Genomic DNA, 22,953 nt, shown 5'->3' with positions numbered 1-22,953 from the left:
TTAGAAAATGATTACATAGAGATTTCATTCAAGTAAATAACCTATTTATACAGGGTGATTCAAAACTCAATGCACAAACTTTTAGGGGAGGTAGAAAACACAAAAACAAAACAGAATCAGAGGAATGTATTACCGGAAACTCCAACCTAATCATCTGGAGGATAAATGAAGATGCAGAAATGACAAGTCAATAATGGGTGGAAAAACTCTTTATTTAGTGTTACTTTACACGAGGATAGTATGTGTACAGGTTAAGTTTCACAACAAGTGCTAAAAGTTCTTACCATCCACAGTTAGCATGCTTGAGGGCACTGTTAGGGGCCGTTCAAGTGTTATGCAAGCAAATTTTTAGACATTTTTGTTTCCCTCTCCCCCTTGTCAGCAAAACTCTGACCCCCTTCCCCCCCTGTCAGTAAAATTTCGTCATCAGCTCTGCCCCTCTAAATCCTAATGCATATTGGTGGGATCAGAGACTTACAAGGGGGGAAGCATAGGGGGGCTCGTGCCCCCTCCCACGATCAAAAATTTATTTTTTTAATTGAAATTTCGGAAGAAAAACCTTTACATGTTATTATAATCAATTTCTGTTAATTTCAATGTTATTTGAAGGCTATGAACTCAAAATTTATCTTTAATACATTCATTGTGACCTACCCTCTAAGCCATACAATGATAAATCGCATAAAGGCCCTTGACCCGCAGACCAAATATGGCCCCAGCCGGGTTATCTGATGCGGCCTGCTCTCTTCAAACCTAATTTTGTAAAAAAAATGAACTAAGCGGCACATCTATAGATCACTTAAGTGTCCCTTGGTACAATTCCAGAACATTTAAGTGGCCCGTGGCACATTTTCAGATCACTTAAATGATCCAGGACACAGTTCCAGAACACTTAAGCGATCTGTGACACATATAGAGATCCCTTGAGTGACATGTGACGTAGTTTTAGAGCACTTAAGTGGTCCCCAGTGGTGTTCTACATCACTCATGTTATCTGCGGCACATTTTCAGATTATTTAAGTGATCCGCAGCATATAATTACGGATCACTTGAGTGATATGTGGAACAGTTTCAGAGCACTTAAGCGGCCTGGACACATTTCCAGATCACTTGGATTCGCGAAAAATTTTGAGATCTCTAAAGTGGCTCTGTAGGGAGGGCACTTATCAATAGGGGGATGTCACTTCAAGTGTGCCTACAAACTATCGAAAGGTTTTTCTTGGTTTTGGCGCACCGAGTAAGATGCTATTAAAAATATTTTATATTTTCATAAAGGGTGGTTGATGACGTAAGCATTATCCAAATCCCCCTCCCCCTTGTCATCAAAAGTCAGCAAATCGGAAACCCCTTCCCCCATCGATGATGATGTAATACTTGAACGGCCCCTTATCTGCTGGAGGGCTATGTTCACCAGCGATATAGTTGGAGTGCCGCACTAGTCATTCAAAGTTCCAATCGCGTATGGAGCCGCGTGGATGCAACAATTTTCAAAAACCCTGAAAGCCATGGTCTACGAGATGCCCGTTGACTCTGACATTGATTGACCTCGTTGCAAGAATCTCAGTTGCAGCTGCAAACATATGTGAAATGTCTGGTGTTTTTGAAAGGGTTTGACAATCAATGTGTCACCGTTATGAAATGTGCATAACTGTGGATGGTAAGAACTTTGAGCACTTGTCGTGAAAGTTAATGCGTACACTTCCTTATGTAAAGTATCTTTAAATAAACAGTTTTTCCACCCATTATTGGCTTGCCATTTCTGTATCTTCATTTATCCTCCAGCTGATCAGGTTGGGGTTTCTGGTCATACATTCCTATGCGATTCTGTTTTGTTTTTGTGTTTTCTACCTCCCCTAAAAGTTTGTATGTTGAGTTTTGAATCACCCTTTATAAGTTAAATAATAGTTAATCAAGTTTTAATGTCATTAAAATTCAGTTTTATTTTGTCTTATCATTAGTTATATGCCTCCTAACATATATATTCTGACATAACTTCTTTTTTCTCTTTAACTCTCTTAACATGTCTTTTTTTTAACATGTCTTTCTCTCAACTTTTCTCAACATATTGAGTATTATATTATAACTCACTTTCACAGCTACAGAGACAACACAAGTCTCCAGTAAAAAGAGCAGAAAGGTATCCTATTTTCACCTACCTAGTATTTCTTAAGATGTTATAAGTGTAACTAACAGTTAATATTCTGATATATATACACTCATGTGCAAAATTAAGAGAATTAGTGCATTATGTAAAATTTTTGAAAAACTAATGTACAGATTTTAATGAAATTTGGTATGAATACACAGTTATAACAGCGAAAGAGATATACCGTACTAAAGTCATAGTACACATGTGTGATTGTCAGTAGAGCTCATCATTACAGGATGTCCAAAATTCACATTGCAAAATCGAACTGAAAATGAGTAATATGGGGTATGGTGTCCTCTCACAGTCAGACAGGTCACACAGTGTGACGACATACTGGACACGAGGCAGTTGAAGAGTCCCTGAGGCAATTGGTCCCGCTTCTGCAGCAATGCAGTTTTCAGCTCCTGGACGGTTCTCCTAGGGGTGGCAAAATGCAGTTGCCTTCCCAAGAGCATCCCAGACATGTTCTATAGGGTTTAGGTTAGGAGATTTGGTTGACCAATCCATATGCTAAATATTATCACTTTTCAAATAATCGTTGACCAGGTGAGCTCGATGTGGACAAGTGTTTTTGTCCATGAACAGGAACAGAGGGCCAACTGTGCTCCTGAAAAGCTAAACATAGGGCTCTAAGATATCCTCTCTATACCTCCTAGCAGTCAGGGACCCTCTGTCAAACACATGGAGGGGTGTGCAGCTGCCCAACATGATGACTAAAATAGACACAATGTGCAAATTATCTTAATTTTGCACACAAGTGTATATGTGCATATGCACTACATCATTTGCTCAGTATGTTTCTCTCTACATTACTAACAATTTCCACAAACATTATTCAAATTATAACAGCACTTTTGTAAAATCTTCATCTTGTATGTATGCATCAATTCTTATTCTAGAGTCACTATTTCATAATGTCATCAAATACAGTAGTTATAATATCTGAAGGAGCTTCATTTTTAGAGACTGATATAATTCACAAGTTTATTATTCTTATTCTTTAATGATGATTACTGGTAGATAGTTGTAGCTATCCAGAAAATAATATACAGAAGGGTCTGTTGCCCTTTCACCCTTTATCTTCTGAGCATCAGATTCATCCTCCAATCACTGTTTCAACATAACAGGGAGCGGAAGCACCAAAATACATGCTCATTTTGGCTGACTGAATTAAATGAGAGCATTCCATGTTCTCTTCATTTTAACTATATGGTCAGTTTATCCACTTTTAAATTATGTTTCTTTTTAATGAAACAATTTTGTCTTCTCAAACATATTTTCAGTAGCTGGACCTACAGAACTGGTGGTGGTGGGGCTCCAGTCACGGATGCTTTTGGCAACATTTTAAGTATGTAAATTTGATCTGTGCTTTACACAGATTAAAGTAGCTGTTATTTATTTTCATATTATTATATATTATTTTGTGTCATAAAATTTTTAGTTTAGCAGAGTGGCTACATTGATTTCAAGTTATTAAATTTAAACATCATGGAGCACTGGCTGAAGTTTCATCAAACATATGCAACTGCTGATATTCCAACCAAAAGTGAATAACTTGCATACACGTATGAGAATAGTTACTCTTAAAAATATATTATAACATTTAAGTAATCGTGAGGATTTTTACGTCACGAAAGATTAATCATTAACAAGGAACTGGATACTTCAATTTTTTTTCTATTAACTCGTATTGACTAGATGTAGGACTACTTTTTTACAATTTAACCCTATCGACGGCTCAGGGTCGAACCCAAAACCTCTTCAAAAAAAGCTACTTATTTTCACAAAATCTTTTCAAAATGACCACAGGGTCACGTGATTCTAGAATGCTTTCCCCCCAGTATGTGACAATGGGTAATTGGCATGTATGATAAGCCGTCGAGAGGGGGCTGAACCGAAGTGACAGGCTGGTAACGCCCGGTGATTGACCCTTTCTTCCCAGAAATGTACTTTCTCCTTTCATTCTCCAAAGTTTTTCTATTTTCCGAAATAAATACACACATAAAGGCGGGATATACTCAAAATTTTGAACGAAATTATTGTAGCGTGTTTATAGTTGCTAAGCATTCTATGGTAAATAACTCTATCAATATAGATTAGCTTTAACAGGCAATAAAATTTACTTGCTTTCGCTTTTGAAATATTGATATGATTAACTTAGTAATGAAATGTCAAAGCGTACTAAAAAAAAATTACTAATCCATCCACTAGGTATTTAAAAATGTCCCAATATCTTCAAGTTGAACACTCTAAATATTCTGAATCTCGAGAAGCATTTTATATATATGCCCCTTAATATTTTAATTGTATTTTTTAAATTTGCAAGTGTTGAAGTATGTTCTCGCGATTTTGAGGTTCACCTAAAATGTAAATTATTTTTGAAAATCGAAAAGCTTTTTCGTAAATAATGTGCGTTGGAATTACTACTATTCGAGGCAAGGCATTGTAACAACTGATATTTGTCAGTTGATACAAATCTATTCGAGCAAAACTACAGCTACTTCCCAACCTTGGAACATCATTAAATAATTAATTTATCAAAACTTTCAGGTATAAAACTGCTTCTCAATGCTTTACTCACATTCTTTTTGAATATTCATTTCTTTTTTTCATGATATCTTATGATCGTGGAGTTAATTTCAAAAATGAGCGTAGGTTTAGTGAGATTGAATACGCATATTAGATATACAGTCATTTGCATCGGAATATAATAAAAGAATTCTCTCTGAAATATATAAATTTGGTGCATTAAATCATCTTACAAAAAAAAAAAAAAAAACATGAAAACACACAATTAACATACTGAGAAAAAGTTTAAATACACAAATACTCGAAGTAAATAAAGTCTCTGGAATTCAAAACGTGAAAGAAAGTTGTAACTAGAGCCCGGATTAGACGCTAAAACATGCACTAAAAATAAAGATGAATCTGCATTTTTAAAAATGTCGAAATATACCATGAAATAAAAATACCCAATCTTTTTCAAAAAATTAGAACACCCTAGAAATTTATGAGAGCAGTTCATAAAGAGCTCAAGTTGGAAAGATCAAATTAAGGGTATGGTTGTAATTTACATTTTCATCTTTCCACCTATGTGACTTGCTGCAGCAATTAAGTAATAGCTTAGAAAGAGTCAAAATCATGATAGAAAATGCAATTTATTTCTCCATACCATACGTCTTCAACTTCTGGAATCAAAAGGTGGAGAGCCTAACGTTCACCCCTCCATCCAGAGATGGCTTCTAATCCATTGGCCTCTATTTTTTGTTTCCACTGAAGACTTCGTTTGAAGATGAAAAACGCAGATAGTATCAAGAATTCGCCAATGTGTATCAAACCTCATCGATATTTCGATGGTTTCATGATATCTGATGATTGTACCTGGTACTAATCTTATCAAGAGATTGCGGACTCGAGCTAAAATAAATAAATTAATAAAAACTGATCAATTGCAAACCGCTATCGGGGAGCCGATAGCGAAGATGGGATTTATAGCTGAGGCCCGATTTGGGTCTGTGCCGGACACTCATAAATTGAATGTCTTGATGCATAAAATCCATGGCCAAGACCAAAGATGGCCACAGTACAATGTATTCGTACGATATCAGCACGCGTCCCCCCCCCACACACACACACAGTCCTAGCAAATACATGCGTAATTCTGCGTTTTTCAGAAATTCCCTGTTTTTCTACCCGTATTGCGAACATTGAATGATTGTAGGTTTGCATACATAACGAGGGAAGACATGAAACACTTATTCGATCAAGTTGATGTAAATTTGCATGAAAATATTCATGTAATACAGTAATAGGTTTTAAGCCAAATGTTCTAATTTTCTCAAACAGCTTTCGGAGTGTTCCAATTTTTTGAAACAAAGAGGAAAAAATTAATTTGTTATTTTACGACACATTTAATCTACTTTATGAACATTTTTTGCCACCGATATGCTCAAGATATGAAAGCTCATATGATATGATTATGATAGAAAAGGAAAATGCAAATTACAACTGTACTTGCGCTGCAACTTTGAACTGCGCTTTCCAACTTAAATATTTCATGAACTGCTCTCGTAAATTTCTGGGTGTTCTAATTTTTTCGGAAAGGATGTATATATGCGAAAAATTGAAACCATCGTCGAATAATCCCGAATTATGGCATGAAAAATGATATATGCATTTGAAAGAGATAAAAAATGAATTGGAATGTTCCAACAAATCAAAAAAAGAAGCAAAAACACTCATATTATAATGCGGAAATATGCATAAAATATAAAAATATGTGCCTTAAAAATGCGTTAATATGCCTGCCCTAAAGGCTCAGAATATGTAGGTGGGGGGGGGGGGGAGTATTCAAAAATATACGTATAATTAAAATATATATATTTATTTATTTATATATGTATTTAAAGTGCGAAAAGTTCCCTAAAGAGAAAATACTCCCAGGAAAAAAAGAAAAAATCGTCCATTTCGGAATTCAGAAATAAGTCAGAAATGAAAAATATGCTAAAAAAAGAAAACGCATTTATAGTGCAAAAATATGCATTTAAAAATTTCCAGAAATATACCTTAAAATGAACAATAGTCAATGTTGAAATACTTTATTTAAAAAAAAAATTATTGAATTATCTGATTATATCGAGCGAAAAACTGAATGGGGGAAGTCATTTTACTCGAGAATCGAGTAATAGTTTGGTATTTTTTATTTTTGTGAAAAATAGCATGGAATCCAAGGAAATGACTGAATTCGAATTAAAAAAATAGCAGATCACATGGGCGGAGATACGGGGAGGTGGCATGGGGTGCACTGCGCCCCCCAACGTCAAAGGTTACGACTAGTCTAATGTATATGTGTATAGATATCATCATCGCCTTGCCCCCACAGCAATACTGTGCCCCCCCCCCCCAGACTTCCAAGTTCATCTCCGCCTAAGGCAGATAATCTTATCACAAGATAATCTTCTGCACATTTTCCAGGAAGTTTACATTCCTCAACTTTTTTTGGGGATCGCGAATCTTTACAAAGAAAACTATTAGTAACATCACAAAGGAGAAAAAACAGGACATTCCGTCTTTGCATCAACCATTTTGACAAAAAAAAGGGGGTTTGCCAACTTCGCTCGGCATTTATTTGATACAATACAAGTTCCTTTTCTGAGAAAAAGCGTTCACTAGTTCTCTCTCTCTCTCTTTCATTTTGGATTTATTTTTGTTGCACCATGGTCATTTTGTGCACACTTATCTGTTGTACCTACTGTGGGTACTAGAAGAATAGCCAGTTTTAAGAAGTCCGATAAAACAGCTGTTGTATTGGCACACAATAGACAATTTAAAGTATAACAGAGATGAGATTTTTTTTAAACTCAAGCACCTGTTATTTTGCTGTATTTACGAGTCTGGATTTACTGGTTCGCAAGTAAAATGACATGCACCCTGTGTAAGAATATCTTAATACTAGGGGGGCTCTGCCCCCCTGCCTCTTTGGCGGCCAATCCCCCCCCCCTTCCCAACATATCTTGTTTATGTCGTCCCACTTCATCAGCGTGCTATGGAAAGGGACACGTGAAAGCATCAGCTTACTGAAGAAGCGAATTTTAAGATAATAAAGCAACAAAAAACAAATGTGATTCATCAAGTAACCCCGAAAAACTTCTCCACGAGGGTCCCCAGACTCCAATTCGCTGAATTTTAGTGAGGGACCCAGACTGGATTCATCTCGGGCTTCCGCTGTTGCAAAATTCCACAGAAAATAATGATATTCATCCATGGCCCCCAAAATTATCCTGTCAATTTCCATATGGGGCCCCCAACCTGGAAGCCTGTCGGTCATCCCCCGCTGCGAGTCCTATGAAAATTTTCATTTGTATTCATTTTACCAACGAATAAAACCCATCGCTCCCAACAAAATACATTTATCTCGAGCTTCAGCTGTTGCAAGTTCTACACAATGTTAAACAAAAGACAACAATGACATTCATCCAGGGCCCCCAAAATGAAACCTATCAATTTCCACATCGGCTCGTCATTGGGGGGGTTATATATATATACATACATTCAGTACATGTTCTTTGCCCCCCTCCTGGAAAAAGTTGAAATGACAGCCCTGGTCACCGACCTCGAAGCTTTTCCGACGTCCACAGCTGCGAGTGCCATGAAAAATTTTCATTTGTATTAGTTTTACCAACGAATAAAACTCATCGCCCCCAACGAAATACGCCGGACCCAGAAAAGAATAAGATTCATCCAGGGCCCCCAAAATGAAACGGGGTCCCCGACTCGGAAGCTTATCGGGTATACCCCTGTGAGGGCCATGGCAAATATTCATTTTACCAACGAATAAAATCCAGCGCCCCACGCAATCACTCCGAACCGAATTCCGGACTGGAAATATCTTCAGCTTCCGCTATCGGAAATTTTTCAGTTTTAAAGCAGCAAGAAAACAATGAGGTCCATCAAGGGCCTCTGGAAATTAAACCTTTTAACTTCCCCATGAAGGTACATGTGCAATGTACCAAGACCCCATATGTTGGGAGCACCGGTGATTTATGTATATTATACAATGTCGGCATGACCCCCACAAGGGCAGGGCTGACAGGGGCTGGAACGATTCTTATCACTTTTTGATTTTTCACACTATAAATTAACCACAGAGGGGCCCGCTATCTCTCCCATCCTACGGGTCCCTACTGTAGGAAGTGGGAGCCTCTCGGTACATACACATAAATTAGTCCCGATATGCAAGAGTTAAATGAAAACTTGAACCAAAATTGTAACCGACTTCCGTAACCCAAAAACGTAACAGATTTTCGTTACATAAAATCGTCACTAATTTCTGTTGCTCAGAAACAGGCCCTTTTCGAGTTTGGGATTTTATATTATAGAGCAGATAATAATTAATTCAAAGCAAAACAGATCGAAACCCCTTTAGAACGTTGTTCAACGGACGGCTTTTAAAACGACGCAACGTACCAACGAGACCGACAGGGGGCAAGGCATATGTACTCAATGTGTGTGTGTATATATATATATATACTATTTTTAGTGTATTTTCAAAAGCCGGGGGGGGGGGCGTTGCCCCTCCCGGCTTTTGATGGTCCTGCCCAAGAGGTTAACGAAGCCACGCTGGAGATTTTTTTTCCATGAGATGCTTCAATAATTTGGTGACAATTTCAGTAGAACATTAAATTACACAAGAATCATAGTACATAAAGCAAATGATATATAGAATATTCGTTAAAAAATATACACGAAGATACCCGAAGAACCCAGCGGTTCTTAAATTTTTTTTCACTCACGGAGCCCCGTGGGCCTTTCATTTTAATTGATTTATCATATTTTGTTTATTCATGTCATTTTCCTCGACCGGTCGCAGAGCCCTGGAAAATGCATACGGAGCACCAGTTGAGAACCGCTGCCCTAACCAAGCTACTAACGAGTGAATTAGCACAAATATAATTAGTAATAACTGGAGGAAGAACTAATAACTAGTTCTCTTAGCACAAGCTGTAGTTTTCTGCGTGGATGATGAATGAATTATTGGATTCGGAATAATCCTCAGAACAGTGGTTAAATTTCATAGGTTTGAATATATAATCATAGATACGAATAATAAATATTTTTGTCAAATAAATTAACAATCTCTAATTTACTGGTAAAAACTTTCCTTTTCTTTCTTTCTTTTTTTCAACTACAACGTGGGTATTTGTGCCCTTTTCAAACCAAGTAATCCTTCTTTTCTCAATAAGCTATTCTTCTTTTCAAACATTGTGATAAGTTTGGGGAGGAGAGGACTGCATTGTTGCAGGAAGGGGCAGTTTGACGACACTGTATACCTGTCACTAACCGTACAATGAGATGGGGGAAGGAACTGGTTCCTGGCGAACGCATTTATGAGTTCGGGCCGAAATGACGGTAGTTGTCTTCGGACTCATATATGAGTTCTCATGGCCGAAATGACGGTAGTTGTCTTCGAACTCATATATGAGTCTTCACCGTTTAGAAGGTTAATAAGAGCAGGCACCTTTAACTGTTGACACAATGCAGGCCACTTATTGATTACTCGCAGGCTAATCAGAATTCCATATACTTCACCAAAGAGCTCTGCAGGCCACAAGTCACCCATGGACTACATGTTGAAGACTCCTGAGGTGGAGGAATAATAATTTTGATAACCTGTCATGGCACTGTACTTTGTTATAACATGAATTTATGTTTTTTTCAGAACTGACACCAAAAATTTAACTAAGCCTATAATGTAGATGACATCATTAGTTATATTGCACATTCAGGATATTGCGTTTCTTCTTTGTCTCTCGACATTAATGATGACAGCAATCTTAACAGCAGGCCGCTGTGGTGGTCGAGTGGTCATAGTGACGGACTCGCATCGCGGGGATCCGAGTTCGAGCCCCACCGTCGCCACAGTGGTGGTTGGCTGAAGTTGGTTTTCTGTGGTTCCCAACTTCGAGGCGCAAATGTGAGCAGATTTCCCCGTTAAAAAGTCTCGCCACAGAGAGCAACAGGTCTACAAGCAGTACAAATATTCAGTCACTACACATCACTCACTTCACTTCTGCGATATAGATGGCAGCACTGAAAAATCATACACAACACTAGATACACACTCAGACTGTTAGGTACACGCACTTACACTTCCGGCACAACTCACTAGGTAGTAAATTGCCTATGGCAATAGACCTGAGTTGTGCTCGGTTTGAAAAAAAAAAAAAAATCTTAACAGCTGTTAAGATTTTTAGCACAACGATATAGTACAATATCTGGACCATATCGTTATATATCGAAATGTCAGAGGAATATCAGATGTCATAACTATGATATAGAACGATCTTGTGCTATATGGTGCAAATTATTTATGATGTTAATTGATCAAGTCTTTAATTTTTCAGTCGAATATGTATTTGATTCCATGTGAATAATCTCTACTTTAAAGGACAACAACTTGGGATAATAAATTATTTTAATATAGTTTGAAAAACATAGATCTATATCATGAACCTGACAAAGATCTATATCAGATTCTCGATATAGACCTGATATAGATCTTTCAAAGAAGACATAGTTCTATATCCTCAACATGACATACATCTATATCGTGAACCTGACAAAGATATATATCAGATACACAATATGCTGATATATCAACATATTGTGTCCATTTAAATAAAAATATTGCCTTTAAATAAAAATTTGGAAAAAATTTAAAGTCGAGCGTACAATTTTTTGTTTGAATGGAAATTAAAAACGTTTGAATGAATAATTTTTCATAAGAAATTTTGATTTTAATAGGATTAATTATGTTGATATATAAAAATCATTTCATCAGTTATAATTGAATCCTTACGGTGTATGTTTTACATCGTAGATGTTGGTATTTTAGTAGGGAGCAACAACTTATCCACCGTAACTTTAATTGCCACTTTATAATTGCACATATTTTTTTAAGTTAGAAAAATTTGCTCTTGTTTTTGTTGTATATGTGTGTTTTTCTTAAAACTATTTATTATTTATTTTTTCACTTTGATGTGTTTTCATTTTTCACCATACTTTGAGAGTTTTAACTTTTTTGTGTTGCATATTTTTATTATGTTTTATTAGCATAAATTAATAATTTTAAATAAATAATTAATATACTACACAATACATTAATTTGTTTCTTGTGTTATAATTTCCTTATTTATAATATAATTTTTTCAATTATCTGCCTCAAAATGATAAATATATCTCACTATTTCTCTATTTTGTAATTTTTGTGTGCATACATATGAAAATGAATAAATTTAATTGAAAACACAAATAAAACAAACCATTACTTGTAAACTAATGTGATAATAACATCCTGTAGTCAGTTCTGTTGTGGTGGGTTGGTAAGATGCGGAGTTACAGATGGGAAGGGTTCAGGGTACATGGGTTCAAACCCACCCACCTACAGAAAAATACACTTTTTTTTCTTCTGAAAGGGCGCCATCTATCGTCCAAAATTTGAAGTATTTGAATATATCATATTTACGATATAGATCTATTTATCTCTGACTATGCCTTTTTTAGCCAGAACGATATCGTGACCTGATATAGATCTATATTGGAAACTGAAATTTTACGATATAGATCTATATCTTTGTGCTACTTTGTGCTCCCATGGACAAAGTGATTTTGCTGAGGTTCCCTATAATCCATTACAGGTTAACTTTGCAGCAAAGGGAAAGGTAGAGAGTGTACTCCTTTTCCACAGAATATAAATCGGATCAATATCCCATATATCGGAGGTTTATAATGATCATTTATATAGAAACATTTCAATTTTTATGATTTTAAAAAAAAGTACTGAAAAATATCATTTCGAACAGATATTTATTTGTTTAAAGTTTTTAAATTAGAAAAAAAAATATTGGTTACCATTATCAAAAATCCATAGCAACAGCAACAATGTTTTGGAGCGATATCCTAGACATTTTTCCCACCAATATCACCGTCATGCTTTTGTCATTGCACAAATATATATATTAAAATATTTTTATTTGGTTGTTAAATTAAAAATAATACCATAATGACATAATTTTCTGTTCAGTTTTGCATGCAGGCCTGCATCTGAACGAATATTCAATCAGTTTCTGTTTCTTCTGAAAATAAGCTTCAATGAATTCAGATATTCACTCATAGATTACAGAAAGTATTCCTCTTTCACTAGAGCGCCAATACCATTGTGAGAGGCTCTTTATGGGTGTAGATTTTGGTTTCAGGTCCTCCTTTTTTTTAATTGTTTATTTCTTGCCATATTCATGGGATAGGGATGGTTTTCGAATTCCCATAGCAGATCACGAAAAGTGGTGACATGAGTGATGCATCTTCTGCCTACATGAACATCATCTTCCACCCACAGCAGGAGTGACCTGTTTCTCCAGATGCCCCTTTGCTGTAAATAAAACTTGATAAGAATCATCCGCAATAACCATGAGCAGCACATCAACAAGTAACAAGTCTTGAAAACAGGTGGCATCAACGTATATATATACTGTATAACAACGTATCATACTGTTCGGTTGGGTGTGAGCAACAGAAATTTTGTCAAGAAAAGTGAGTAAAAGAATTTTAAACTTTTCCGTATCATTGTTATTATTATTTGGTGCTATTCCAGTACTAAAACGTGAAAACCGGGTTGATAAGAAATAGTCTTCTTGTTTGTAATTTATTTTTTTTATTGGCTTCAAAAATGTTATTTAACGTTTATTTTTTCCATATAAATTGAAAAAATATTCAAAAACCCAGAGTTTTGAAAGCCATGGTTAATATACGGTATATTAAAATTATATGTTGCTTTTGTATTATTTTTGTTATACATAAATTTCAGCTGAGGGAAGGGAAATATTAGGGAAAAATATTACTATGTTTTTTGAAATTTTTAGTGTTATTTATGGCACATCACTGAAGAGTAAAAAAAGATTTTTCTCATTGAGATTAATGTGAATCGGCCATACATTACTGAGATGGCACATTGATACATTGGTTAAGAGCCTTTCATTGTCATAGCAATGAGTGATGTGGTTCGCTTGTAGCTTCCCCTTCACTGCAAAGTTAACCTGGAATGGACTGTAACTGGGTATAAGTACTTGCTTACCAATTTATGCACTTACTCTCAAAAATTGTGACCAGATCTCATCATGAGGCACTTGAGCATGGACCAGGTGGGCCTGTACATGATATAATGAGGGATTACTTTATTCTAATTGTTAGCAATTTATTTTCTTTATATTATATTTATTTATATTCTAACTGTTAGCAATTACAATTTCAGGTCTCGCATTGTTTGAGTTATTTCATATTGCATTCAATTATTTTATTTAACATTTTCTGAAAACATTTTTGAAACTTTTGATTTTGAAACATCTTGTAGACATTCATTATTTCATGAGAAATCTAATTAATCTAAATTATACAAGTTCTTCAGTTTAAGTGATATGAAACAGATAGGTTTGTGTGGTTTAATTTTTCACAATATAGTAAAATGAAATTTTTTACTGCGATCAATTTCAAAAATACTTTTGTCTGATCAGTAAATTATGAGCTCAATTGCTTCAATTTTAAGTCTTCTGTGATTTTAATGAATGTATTTATTTTAGCTACAAGAAGGTCATTAATTACTAATCAAGTGTGTGATATGAAATTCAGTGAAAATACCAGGAAAAAGGAACATAACTACAGAGAAGAGTTACTAAAACAGGTCAGATATTTGGTTAGTTAAATATATCTGATAATTTGAATTATTTTGAAAAAAAATGATTCCGGGTTTGTTTAGATTTAGTTTTACACAAACATACATCTATATACAATTATAATGCCATCATTCATCACTTTTTGTCCTTATATTATTACTGTTTTTTTTCCAAACCGTTTTCTTCCAAAAAAAATTGAGGTATAAAATTTCTTTTTCATTCTTATCATTGTTATTGCTATAATTTTATGTAAGAAATAATTTTTAATAATCAACTAATTTAAGATAACAGTGTTTCTTTTTTTTTTTTTATAATGTAGTAGATGAAGTGTGGTAATATAAAATGTATATTAAATAAGTGTTAGTATCAGTAATGTCCATTTTCCTGTGAATAAATGCAAGAAATACTCAAAAGATTCACTTATTCGGAAAAAGATTGAAGAAAGAAGAAAGAGAGAAGAAATTATAAAAGAGAGAGAGAAATGGGAAGCAGAGCAAGAAGCAAAACGCATAGAGCAACAGCGTCTCAACATGGTCAAAGAATATGAAGAAGAATTAATTAGGAAACGTCAGAAAGAAGAACAAGTATGATTTACGTAGGAATAATGTAGAGATTAGATAATTACTTATTTTTTTAATAAATAATTTCTATTTTGGTCATTTACAGTTGACTAATAAAACATTCATTTTTTAAAATCATAGTTATGGACAATTTATATCATTTTGTTCTGTTCATCAACTGATTTTTTTTAAATACAGTGCAGTAGTGGTCAAGACCTCAGAAAAATCTTGAACCTGTGAGTGTTGCTTGAGCTTTATGTAGGAAACTTTGATTTCTGAATTCTAGAATGATGGGTCTCATGGTACTCATACTGTGTGAGTTATGAAATTGCTGTGGGTGTTCAAGCACATACAACACCCTTGGCTATAATGCCACTATCATTGGTTGATTATCTCAGAGCTGTGAAATGTACTTCACATGTCTAAAAATCTTGCACTATATCACATTTTCAGAGAATGGTCATCTTTCAGAGAGTGATATCCATCATTCCCAGTTTGGCACAACAAGGCTCAATTGGAAGCAATATTATTTTTTGCACATGTGTGTGTGTGTGAATATTGATGAAGTTCTGGTGCATTGTCTGAATTGATGAATTCCAGGAATATCTTTGGAATCATTTTTCCTATCATGACCATTACTCGTACAATGCAAACTCATTTTTGTTCCATAATTTTTTGATATTTTGCTCAAAGGCCTGTGTACTCATTGCATAAAAGTTCAATGATTTGGAAATGTTCAATGGCTTCATATTATTTGCATTGTTGATAACTATGTAATCTGGTACTTCCTGATTAATTTCAATTTCTCCCACATGTCATCATTTCTCGCCCCCAACTCCATTCTGCCTTTTCTAATAATAACCTAATTGGATGAAGTCTATCAGTCTGGAGCAATTTCTTTGAAGCTGTGATGTAAAATACACTCCTGATTATACTGAATTCTTTACTATATTATATCATTGATATATTATAGATTATATATTGTTATAGTATAATATATATATATTTACAATTACTATGATATAAAACAGGAACATTTTACTCTGATTGATTGTTCACCTAATCCTCAATAAGATGATTACTGAACAAGGTAGATAGATCACTGTGAGGAAAACCTGTTGTACTTACTATCATCATTCTTATGGCAATGATGTTGATTTTGGAATTGTCATCTTTATTTCATTATTTCATAGATAAAACTGAGAGCATAATTTTCTGTCGAAACTTTTTGCTGGAACCCATTGTATTTAAGAAAGAGTCCTAAGATTTCTAAGTGATGATATCATAAAAGCAAAAAAAAAAATCTCAGTTCAGGAATTCTCCCCACCCAAGTTATATTTAATGAGATTAATATTCAATGACTTCAGTTTTACTGTATTCCAATTTATAATGAAGATAAGCATTGATCATTTCTTTACTCTGAAATGAAAGTTTTTTATTCCGCCATAATGTTAAAAATTTCAATATGCCATGAGGTAAATGATGAAACTGATTTATATACAGTATTCTGGTCTCTTTTTTTTTTCATTGCTATGCATGTAATGTGTGTCAAAGACTACTAATTATATTCACTTTCAATTGATTTAGAATGAAAATTCAAAGAAAAATATAAGATCTGGGGCGGGGAATGGGAGGAAGCAATGAAAAAGTATATTTTTATTTCAGAACAAATACAAAAATTGCCTTACAATTTCAATAACCTCAAATAGGTACTATTTCTTGTATTCATCTCCAAAAACAAATAAATACATTGTTCAAAAAGTATTGATCATTGATCATTTTTGTCGCACCACGGTCATTTTCTGCACACGAGGGCTAATTAGACCAGGACCTACAATTTATTGCCGATTCCGAACGGCAAACTTGTTTGTTATATTCATCGAGAGGTTGGTGCCCTAACCCCTCGATGGGGGACTCCCTACAGTAGAAGTTTTTTTCTGCGGTCATGTCGCCGTTTCTGTTGTACCCCTGTGTCAGGAAAGTTTTCTGACAAGGACGAACCGGGTATCGAACTCGTGACACTTCTAAATATCCTCTGGTACTTAAGGCGAGTATCTTACCGACCTGGGCTACCGCGCCCTTCAAAAAATATAAATTACCTATGACCAACCATGTGTAATAAATTCTGAAAAAAAAATTATTAGACCTTAGAATAAATAAGCATCTCAAGAAAGAAATGTTTATATTTTCAAGCTATATAACAAATGTTGAAACGTTTATTGAAAATACAAATAGGTAACCAAGGCAAAATTTGAAATACCTTTAAAAAAGAAATCAAGAACGTGACGTTTATTGTATATAGAAATTTTTTTAAAGCACTAGATGGACGAAGTGGGTCCCTAAGAGCTGCATAGTGTATGTATTGTTTTGTTATCTTTCATTTGTATTGTATTTTTATTTTGTATGCCATGATGGTATGATGTCCGTGTTGCATTGTTAAATAAATTTAAAAAATAATAATAAATAACAGCATTAGCACCAAATCCAACTTTTATTTTTGCTCTTTTTTTTATTTGTTCTATGCACCTAGATATGAGCAGTCATGAAAAATTTCCACATTGAACATGTTCAAATAAAATCTGATCACCCTGTTGCTTATCATAATTAACTCATCAGCATTCAGTGCTGGTCTTTTACTTACACCTACTGCAGTCTTAGAATGACAGAAAACATAGCTCAAATTTTTGTTTTTAAAAAATAATGATAGAAAAAAATATTTTTTTTGTGTATAGATAACAATGTATTTAAAGAGAGATAATATTCATGATGGTGTAGATAGAGACAGTTTTATGAACTAAAATTACAAAATAAACAATTATTACTTAGCTTAGTTTTGGTAATTTATTCTAATCTTCTGATTCATCATTTAAAATATGTAGATGAGACTAAGAATGAATCAGCTGAATGAAATGCAAGAGAAAGCACGAAACGAAGAAAAGAAACGTCAACATGAAGAGGCTATGAGAAGGGAAGAAATGAGAAAAATGAGGGTAAACACTAAAACTTCACTAATTACTTACTATGCATCTAATTTTATTTAGTTGATCACTTCTCATTATTTACTTGACATTTTCCATGAAAAATCATGAGAAAAAATGAATATGATGTGAAGTCACACAGATGATTAGTATGTCATTGAACAATAAAATCAGGGTAGAAGTTAGGACTTTTATGAGGGGAGGCAAACATGATTTTGCTACTCTCCACCATAAAAGTTTTTTTTAGGCATAATATTGATGTATGCTTCTCTGTGAATTGATATTTGATAAAATATATACAGGGTAGTACTTGGAAGTGCAACAAACTCAGAGGGGTGATATTAGGCATCAAGAGGAACAAAAATTGGCATAGAACAGAGTATCGCAAACTACATTTAGTCAGTGAAAATCTCAAAAACAGATGTCGAGAGTATAGGTAAATAGGCTATTGACACATCCAGTATCTTTGAGCACGTCAGACAATTGTCACTGTGGTGTTTCTTTAACACTTTGGGTGTGCCTAGTGGATAATGATACCATGTTCTATGGCAATTGTTGTTCCTATTGATGCCTAATATCACCTCTCTAAGTTTCACTGCCACTTTAAAAGCAACATCCTGTATAAAGTAAGTAACAGAAATTTTGATGTTTTCTTATAGGTTCATAGGTTTTATAATTACAGTAAAACCTTGCTTTACGAGTGTTCTGCATGATGAGCAAATATTTTTGCTCTTAGCTTTCTATATGAAGCCAAGTTTAAGTGGCTTTAGATATACTCCTTGTCTGTTGAGTGTAATGTGGTCACACTTGAGCCAATGCTCAGTGTGGGCTTCTTTCTCTCCCTGTGGGCTGGGACACCTTAACAAGTTTGAAGACCAAAAGGGTCCAAATATTTAGGGGTGTTTTTTATTATTTAATGAAAAAACCAAATAAAAAAAATATTTTATATATATACATTAATGAAAACATTTAATAATTTAGGGTTCCTTGTTTGACCTATGGTTCCCTTGGTGAAATATCATTCGCTAGCAGAAGTGGCATGCACAGCACAAGCCATGACTGTTTTTACCCTCTTGTTGTGTGTTAATGCAAGTTGGGGTTTCAAAGTAAAGAACCTGTGCTCTCTTGTCTTGAAAATCCTTAAACCTACAATGTGGAACATGTAGTAAAAGTCAAACATAATAATACTAAACAAATTAACCTGCACTTTCACAAACTTTGAAAAGAATTGTGGCTAGAATGTGGAATGTACTGAGCAAATCGTTTTTTTTTGTTCCCCCTAAAATTTGCTGCCTGGGGTAGTTTCCCCTATGCCCCTTCTAGTTCCAATCCTGCATAAAATATTGTATACAAAAAATTGTTTGTCGTTGATATAAAATTCTCTTTTCTTTAGGAAGCACAAGATAATCAACATATTCCTATCAATAAGTCTTTATCACCACCAATTCCAGTGATTCGATCAGAAATACTTATGAGTCAAACAAAAAAAAATCCTTCTCCTCAACATCAAGGTAATGATGTGAATTATTTAAATTTTGATACTGTGACCAAAAAAAAAATTAATAAAGACAACAAAATTTATCTGTTACTGATCAGATCAAAAATCAAAATGTGACATATTTCTGAAAAAGCATGTTTTGAGGAATTTGAAATATTGATGAAGCAGATACATCTATAACTGTTATATAATTTTTTTACTCATTTATTATTTGCTTATATTGCTTGATTAAGTGAAAATTTATTCTTTTTTTGGCACATATGTGGATTGTAGATAACACTGCTCAACACTGATTTTAGTCTCAAAGATATTTCAGTGATTTTAGGATGATTTTGGGGCACTGATTTCAAATCTAGCATTGGTTTTCCTCAGATTTTCTCTAGTTTTTAAGATAAAGTGAAAATTAATTTTCAATGGTAATGCCATAAGCAGCATGGAAATTGCATTGAAACTGTGCCTTATAAATAAATACAATTACCACTTAACTGTACATGCACCTCCTACAGATTCCTGTATGGAATTTTATAAATAAATACAGTAAATCAATGGCAAAGACAGTGATTTAAGGATGATTTTGAAGTTCTGAATCAGAATCGGACATTTATTTTGTCAGATTGGCCCTAGTTTTTGAGATAAAATGAAAATTAAATTTCAGTGGTAATTCATAACCAGCATACAAATCACATTGTTAAGAATATGCATTATCTCAAAAACTAGTGTCAATTAGGCACAACCAACACCAGTTTTGAAATCAACAGCCCCAATACAGTGGAACTTCGGTTAATGAGCAAAAATTCTGAAAACATTTCGGTTCGATTAATGAGCAATGATTCGCATTATAAGAAAAGATTTCGCTCTTTATTTATTGTCACGTTATCACAACTGAGCTGATGGTTTTTCGCTTTTGTCCACACATGTACTGTGGAATTGGGGGTAATATTCTCCCTCATAGTCTCTAGTCAGCGTGGCTTACTCAAAAAATTAACACCCGTGTACACAGGCTTGACTTGTTATGATACAAAACTAGATGTCACATTGTAACTACACTTATGAGCGCTTGGAGTTTTTTAAATATAAATTCTGCTTGGCCAGGAGGTGACTTTAGACAAACTGATGGACTTCCATTGCCTGCAACAGCAAGATCTTATGGAGGGTATCTTTTCTGAGGAAGAGAGAAGTGCCTCACTTCAAATAAGGTTAGAGAGATGTGTAAAATGTGGGAATCTGTGCAAAATTCTGTAGAAAAGAACCAATCAAATAAAGCTGTAGCAGTGTGTGAGCAGTGAATCTGTTCTAAAAAAATGCAAATTCTTCATTTTTGAGAAATCCTAAAAAGAGGAGGAAAAAGAAGCGTCATTATGTATGTTCTTTTTCAAAGTCGGACAAAGAGAATAAGCTTGCAAAAAAAAAATGTGGGTTCATAAATCATCCAAAACAATAGTTCTCTTCTTTTTCGTCGCGTTTAGAGCAAGATAATTTGTAAACATTGTATTGCATGTTTATTTATGGCATTATTATATCATATATATATTATCGTTTTATATTATTATTTCGTTGTATTATTGAATGAAGCCATATTTATTAGTCACTTTTATGTAAATGAATAAGTGTGGAACTAGTTATGCAAATTTCCATTATTTCCTATGGGGACGTTTGATTTGAATAACGAGCGATTCATACAACAAGCACGTTGGTGGAATGAATTAAGCTCATCAACCAAAGTTCCACTGTATACCCTAAAACCATAAAAATTTTGTTAACATTATGAAACAAAATTTTTTTTTAGCAATGTAATCATTAGTTTTGCATATCAGTTGCTTCATTATGGTTTATTCTATCTCAGAATAAACTGAGAAAAAATTCTCAAATGTTCAGGTTCATTTGATCTGAAGCATAATATTGATGTATGCTTCTTTGTAAATTGATATTTAACAAAATATACACAGGGTGTAGCTTTGAAGTGCGACAAACTCAGAGGGGTGATATTAGGCATCAAGAGCAACAAAAATTGGCATAGAATAGGGTATCGAAAACTAGGTTTAGTCAGTGAAAATCTCAAAAACAGATGTTGAGAGGACAGGGAAAGAGGCTATTGACACACCCAGTATCTTTGAGCACGTCCGACAATTGTTACTGTGCTGTTTCTTTAACACTTTGGGTGTGCCTAGTGGATAATGATACCATGTTCTATGGCAATTGTTTCTATTGATGCCTAATATCACCTCTCTGAGTTTCACCTCCACATAAATTTTGATGTTTTCTTATAGGTCCATAGGTTTTATAATTACAGTAAAACCTTGCTTTACGAGTGTTCTGCATGATGAGCAAAAAATTTTTGCTCTTCTTAGCTTTCTATATGAAGCCAAGTTTAAGCGGCTTTAGATATACTCCTTGTCTGTCAAGTGTAATGTGGTCACACTTGAGCTGATGCTTATTCTATTTCTCTTCCTGTGGGCAGGGACACCTTAACAAGTTTGAAGACCAAAAGGGTCCAAATATTTAGGGGTGTTTTTTATTATTTAATGAAAAAACCAAATAAAAAAAATATTTTATATATATACATTAATGAAAACATTTAATAATTTAGGGTTCCTTGTTTGACCTATAGTTCCCTTGGTGAAATATCATTCGCTAGCAGAAGTGGCATGCACAGCACAAGCCATGACTGTTTTTACCCTCTTGTTGTGTGTTAATGCAAGTTGGGGTTTCAAAGTAAAGAACCTGTGCTCTCTTGTCTTGAAAATCCTTAAACCTACAATGTGAACCATGTAGTAAAAGTCAAACACACAATAATACAAAATAAATTAACCTGCACTGGCACAAACTTTCGAAAGAATTGTGGCTAGAACGTGAAATGTGCTGAGAAAATCGTTTGTGTTTCCATTATTTCTTATGGTGAAGTTAGCTTTGATATATGAGTGCTTTGAATTATGAGCTTGTTTATGAAACAAACTATGCTTTTTAAACCAATGCATCACTGTATTTATTCCAAAATAGCGGGAAGGCCAAATAAGATTTGAAATTTCAATCATTTTGAATTTGGAAGATAAAAAGTTATCAAGGCTCTAAACTAGTTTATTCAGAAATCAGAAAAAAAAATTGTATTGATGTGTGTTTTTTACAAAAATACTTTTTAAATACAAAAATTCACTTTATATTTTTTCATGTAACTTAATCTTAAATGTAAAAACTTCATTTTCATGATCAAGTCAGAATAAATATGTAATTGGCATACAGAAATATAAAAAAGACCGTTATGCTGTTTATTTACCTTTGTGAAATAAAAGTAAAGAATTTTTTTTTCAGAAAAACCAAAAAGTGCTATGAGTGAGCTATCTCAACTAAGGCAACATGTCATTGCAGATCATTTGAAGAAAATGGAAGAGCTTAAAAAACAACAGGTTTGTTGCAAACGGAATCATTACAAATGTATAAAGCTGCCTACATATGTAACTGTAAGCTCGACAAGCATGCCTGAGCATATGTATGAGAAATTTTGTACAAGCATCGTGATTGTAAAAGCGGCTTTAGGCTTGAGAAAATT

The 22,953-nt window shown here is 34.2% G+C and overlaps 1 protein-coding gene across 8 annotated transcripts in view; it reads left to right on the top strand.

Moving 5' to 3' along the window:
- Positions 1 to 22,953, top strand: part of LOC149085500 (uncharacterized) — a 62,876-nt gene that overhangs the window by 17,928 nt on the left and 21,995 nt on the right. For 7 of the 8 annotated variants that reach the window (XM_089233537.1, XM_089233543.1, XM_089233541.1 and 4 more), the window contains 7 exons: positions 2,097 to 2,137; positions 3,433 to 3,497; positions 14,281 to 14,381; positions 14,808 to 14,957; positions 17,813 to 17,923; positions 19,305 to 19,422; positions 22,716 to 22,810. In XM_089233537.1, coding sequence (XP_089089663.1) covers positions 2,097 to 2,137; positions 3,433 to 3,497; positions 14,281 to 14,381; positions 14,808 to 14,957; positions 17,813 to 17,923; positions 19,305 to 19,422; positions 22,716 to 22,810 — 681 coding nt within the window. The remainder of the gene's footprint in view (positions 1 to 2,096; positions 2,138 to 3,432; positions 3,498 to 14,280; positions 14,382 to 14,807; positions 14,958 to 17,812; positions 17,924 to 19,304; positions 19,423 to 22,715; positions 22,811 to 22,953) is intronic. The other variant, XM_089233542.1, reaches the window with a different exon arrangement.

Source organism: Pholcus phalangioides, unplaced genomic scaffold (assembly GCF_987345545.1).
Source record: "Pholcus phalangioides strain wild (caught in Gottingen) unplaced genomic scaffold, Ppha-v1.0 ptg000007l_1, whole genome shotgun sequence".
NCBI classification, from domain to species: Eukaryota; Metazoa; Arthropoda; class Arachnida; order Araneae; family Pholcidae; genus Pholcus; species Pholcus phalangioides.
The sequence above is the reverse complement of the archived record's forward strand: the minus strand, read 5'-3'. Positions and strand labels throughout refer to the sequence as shown.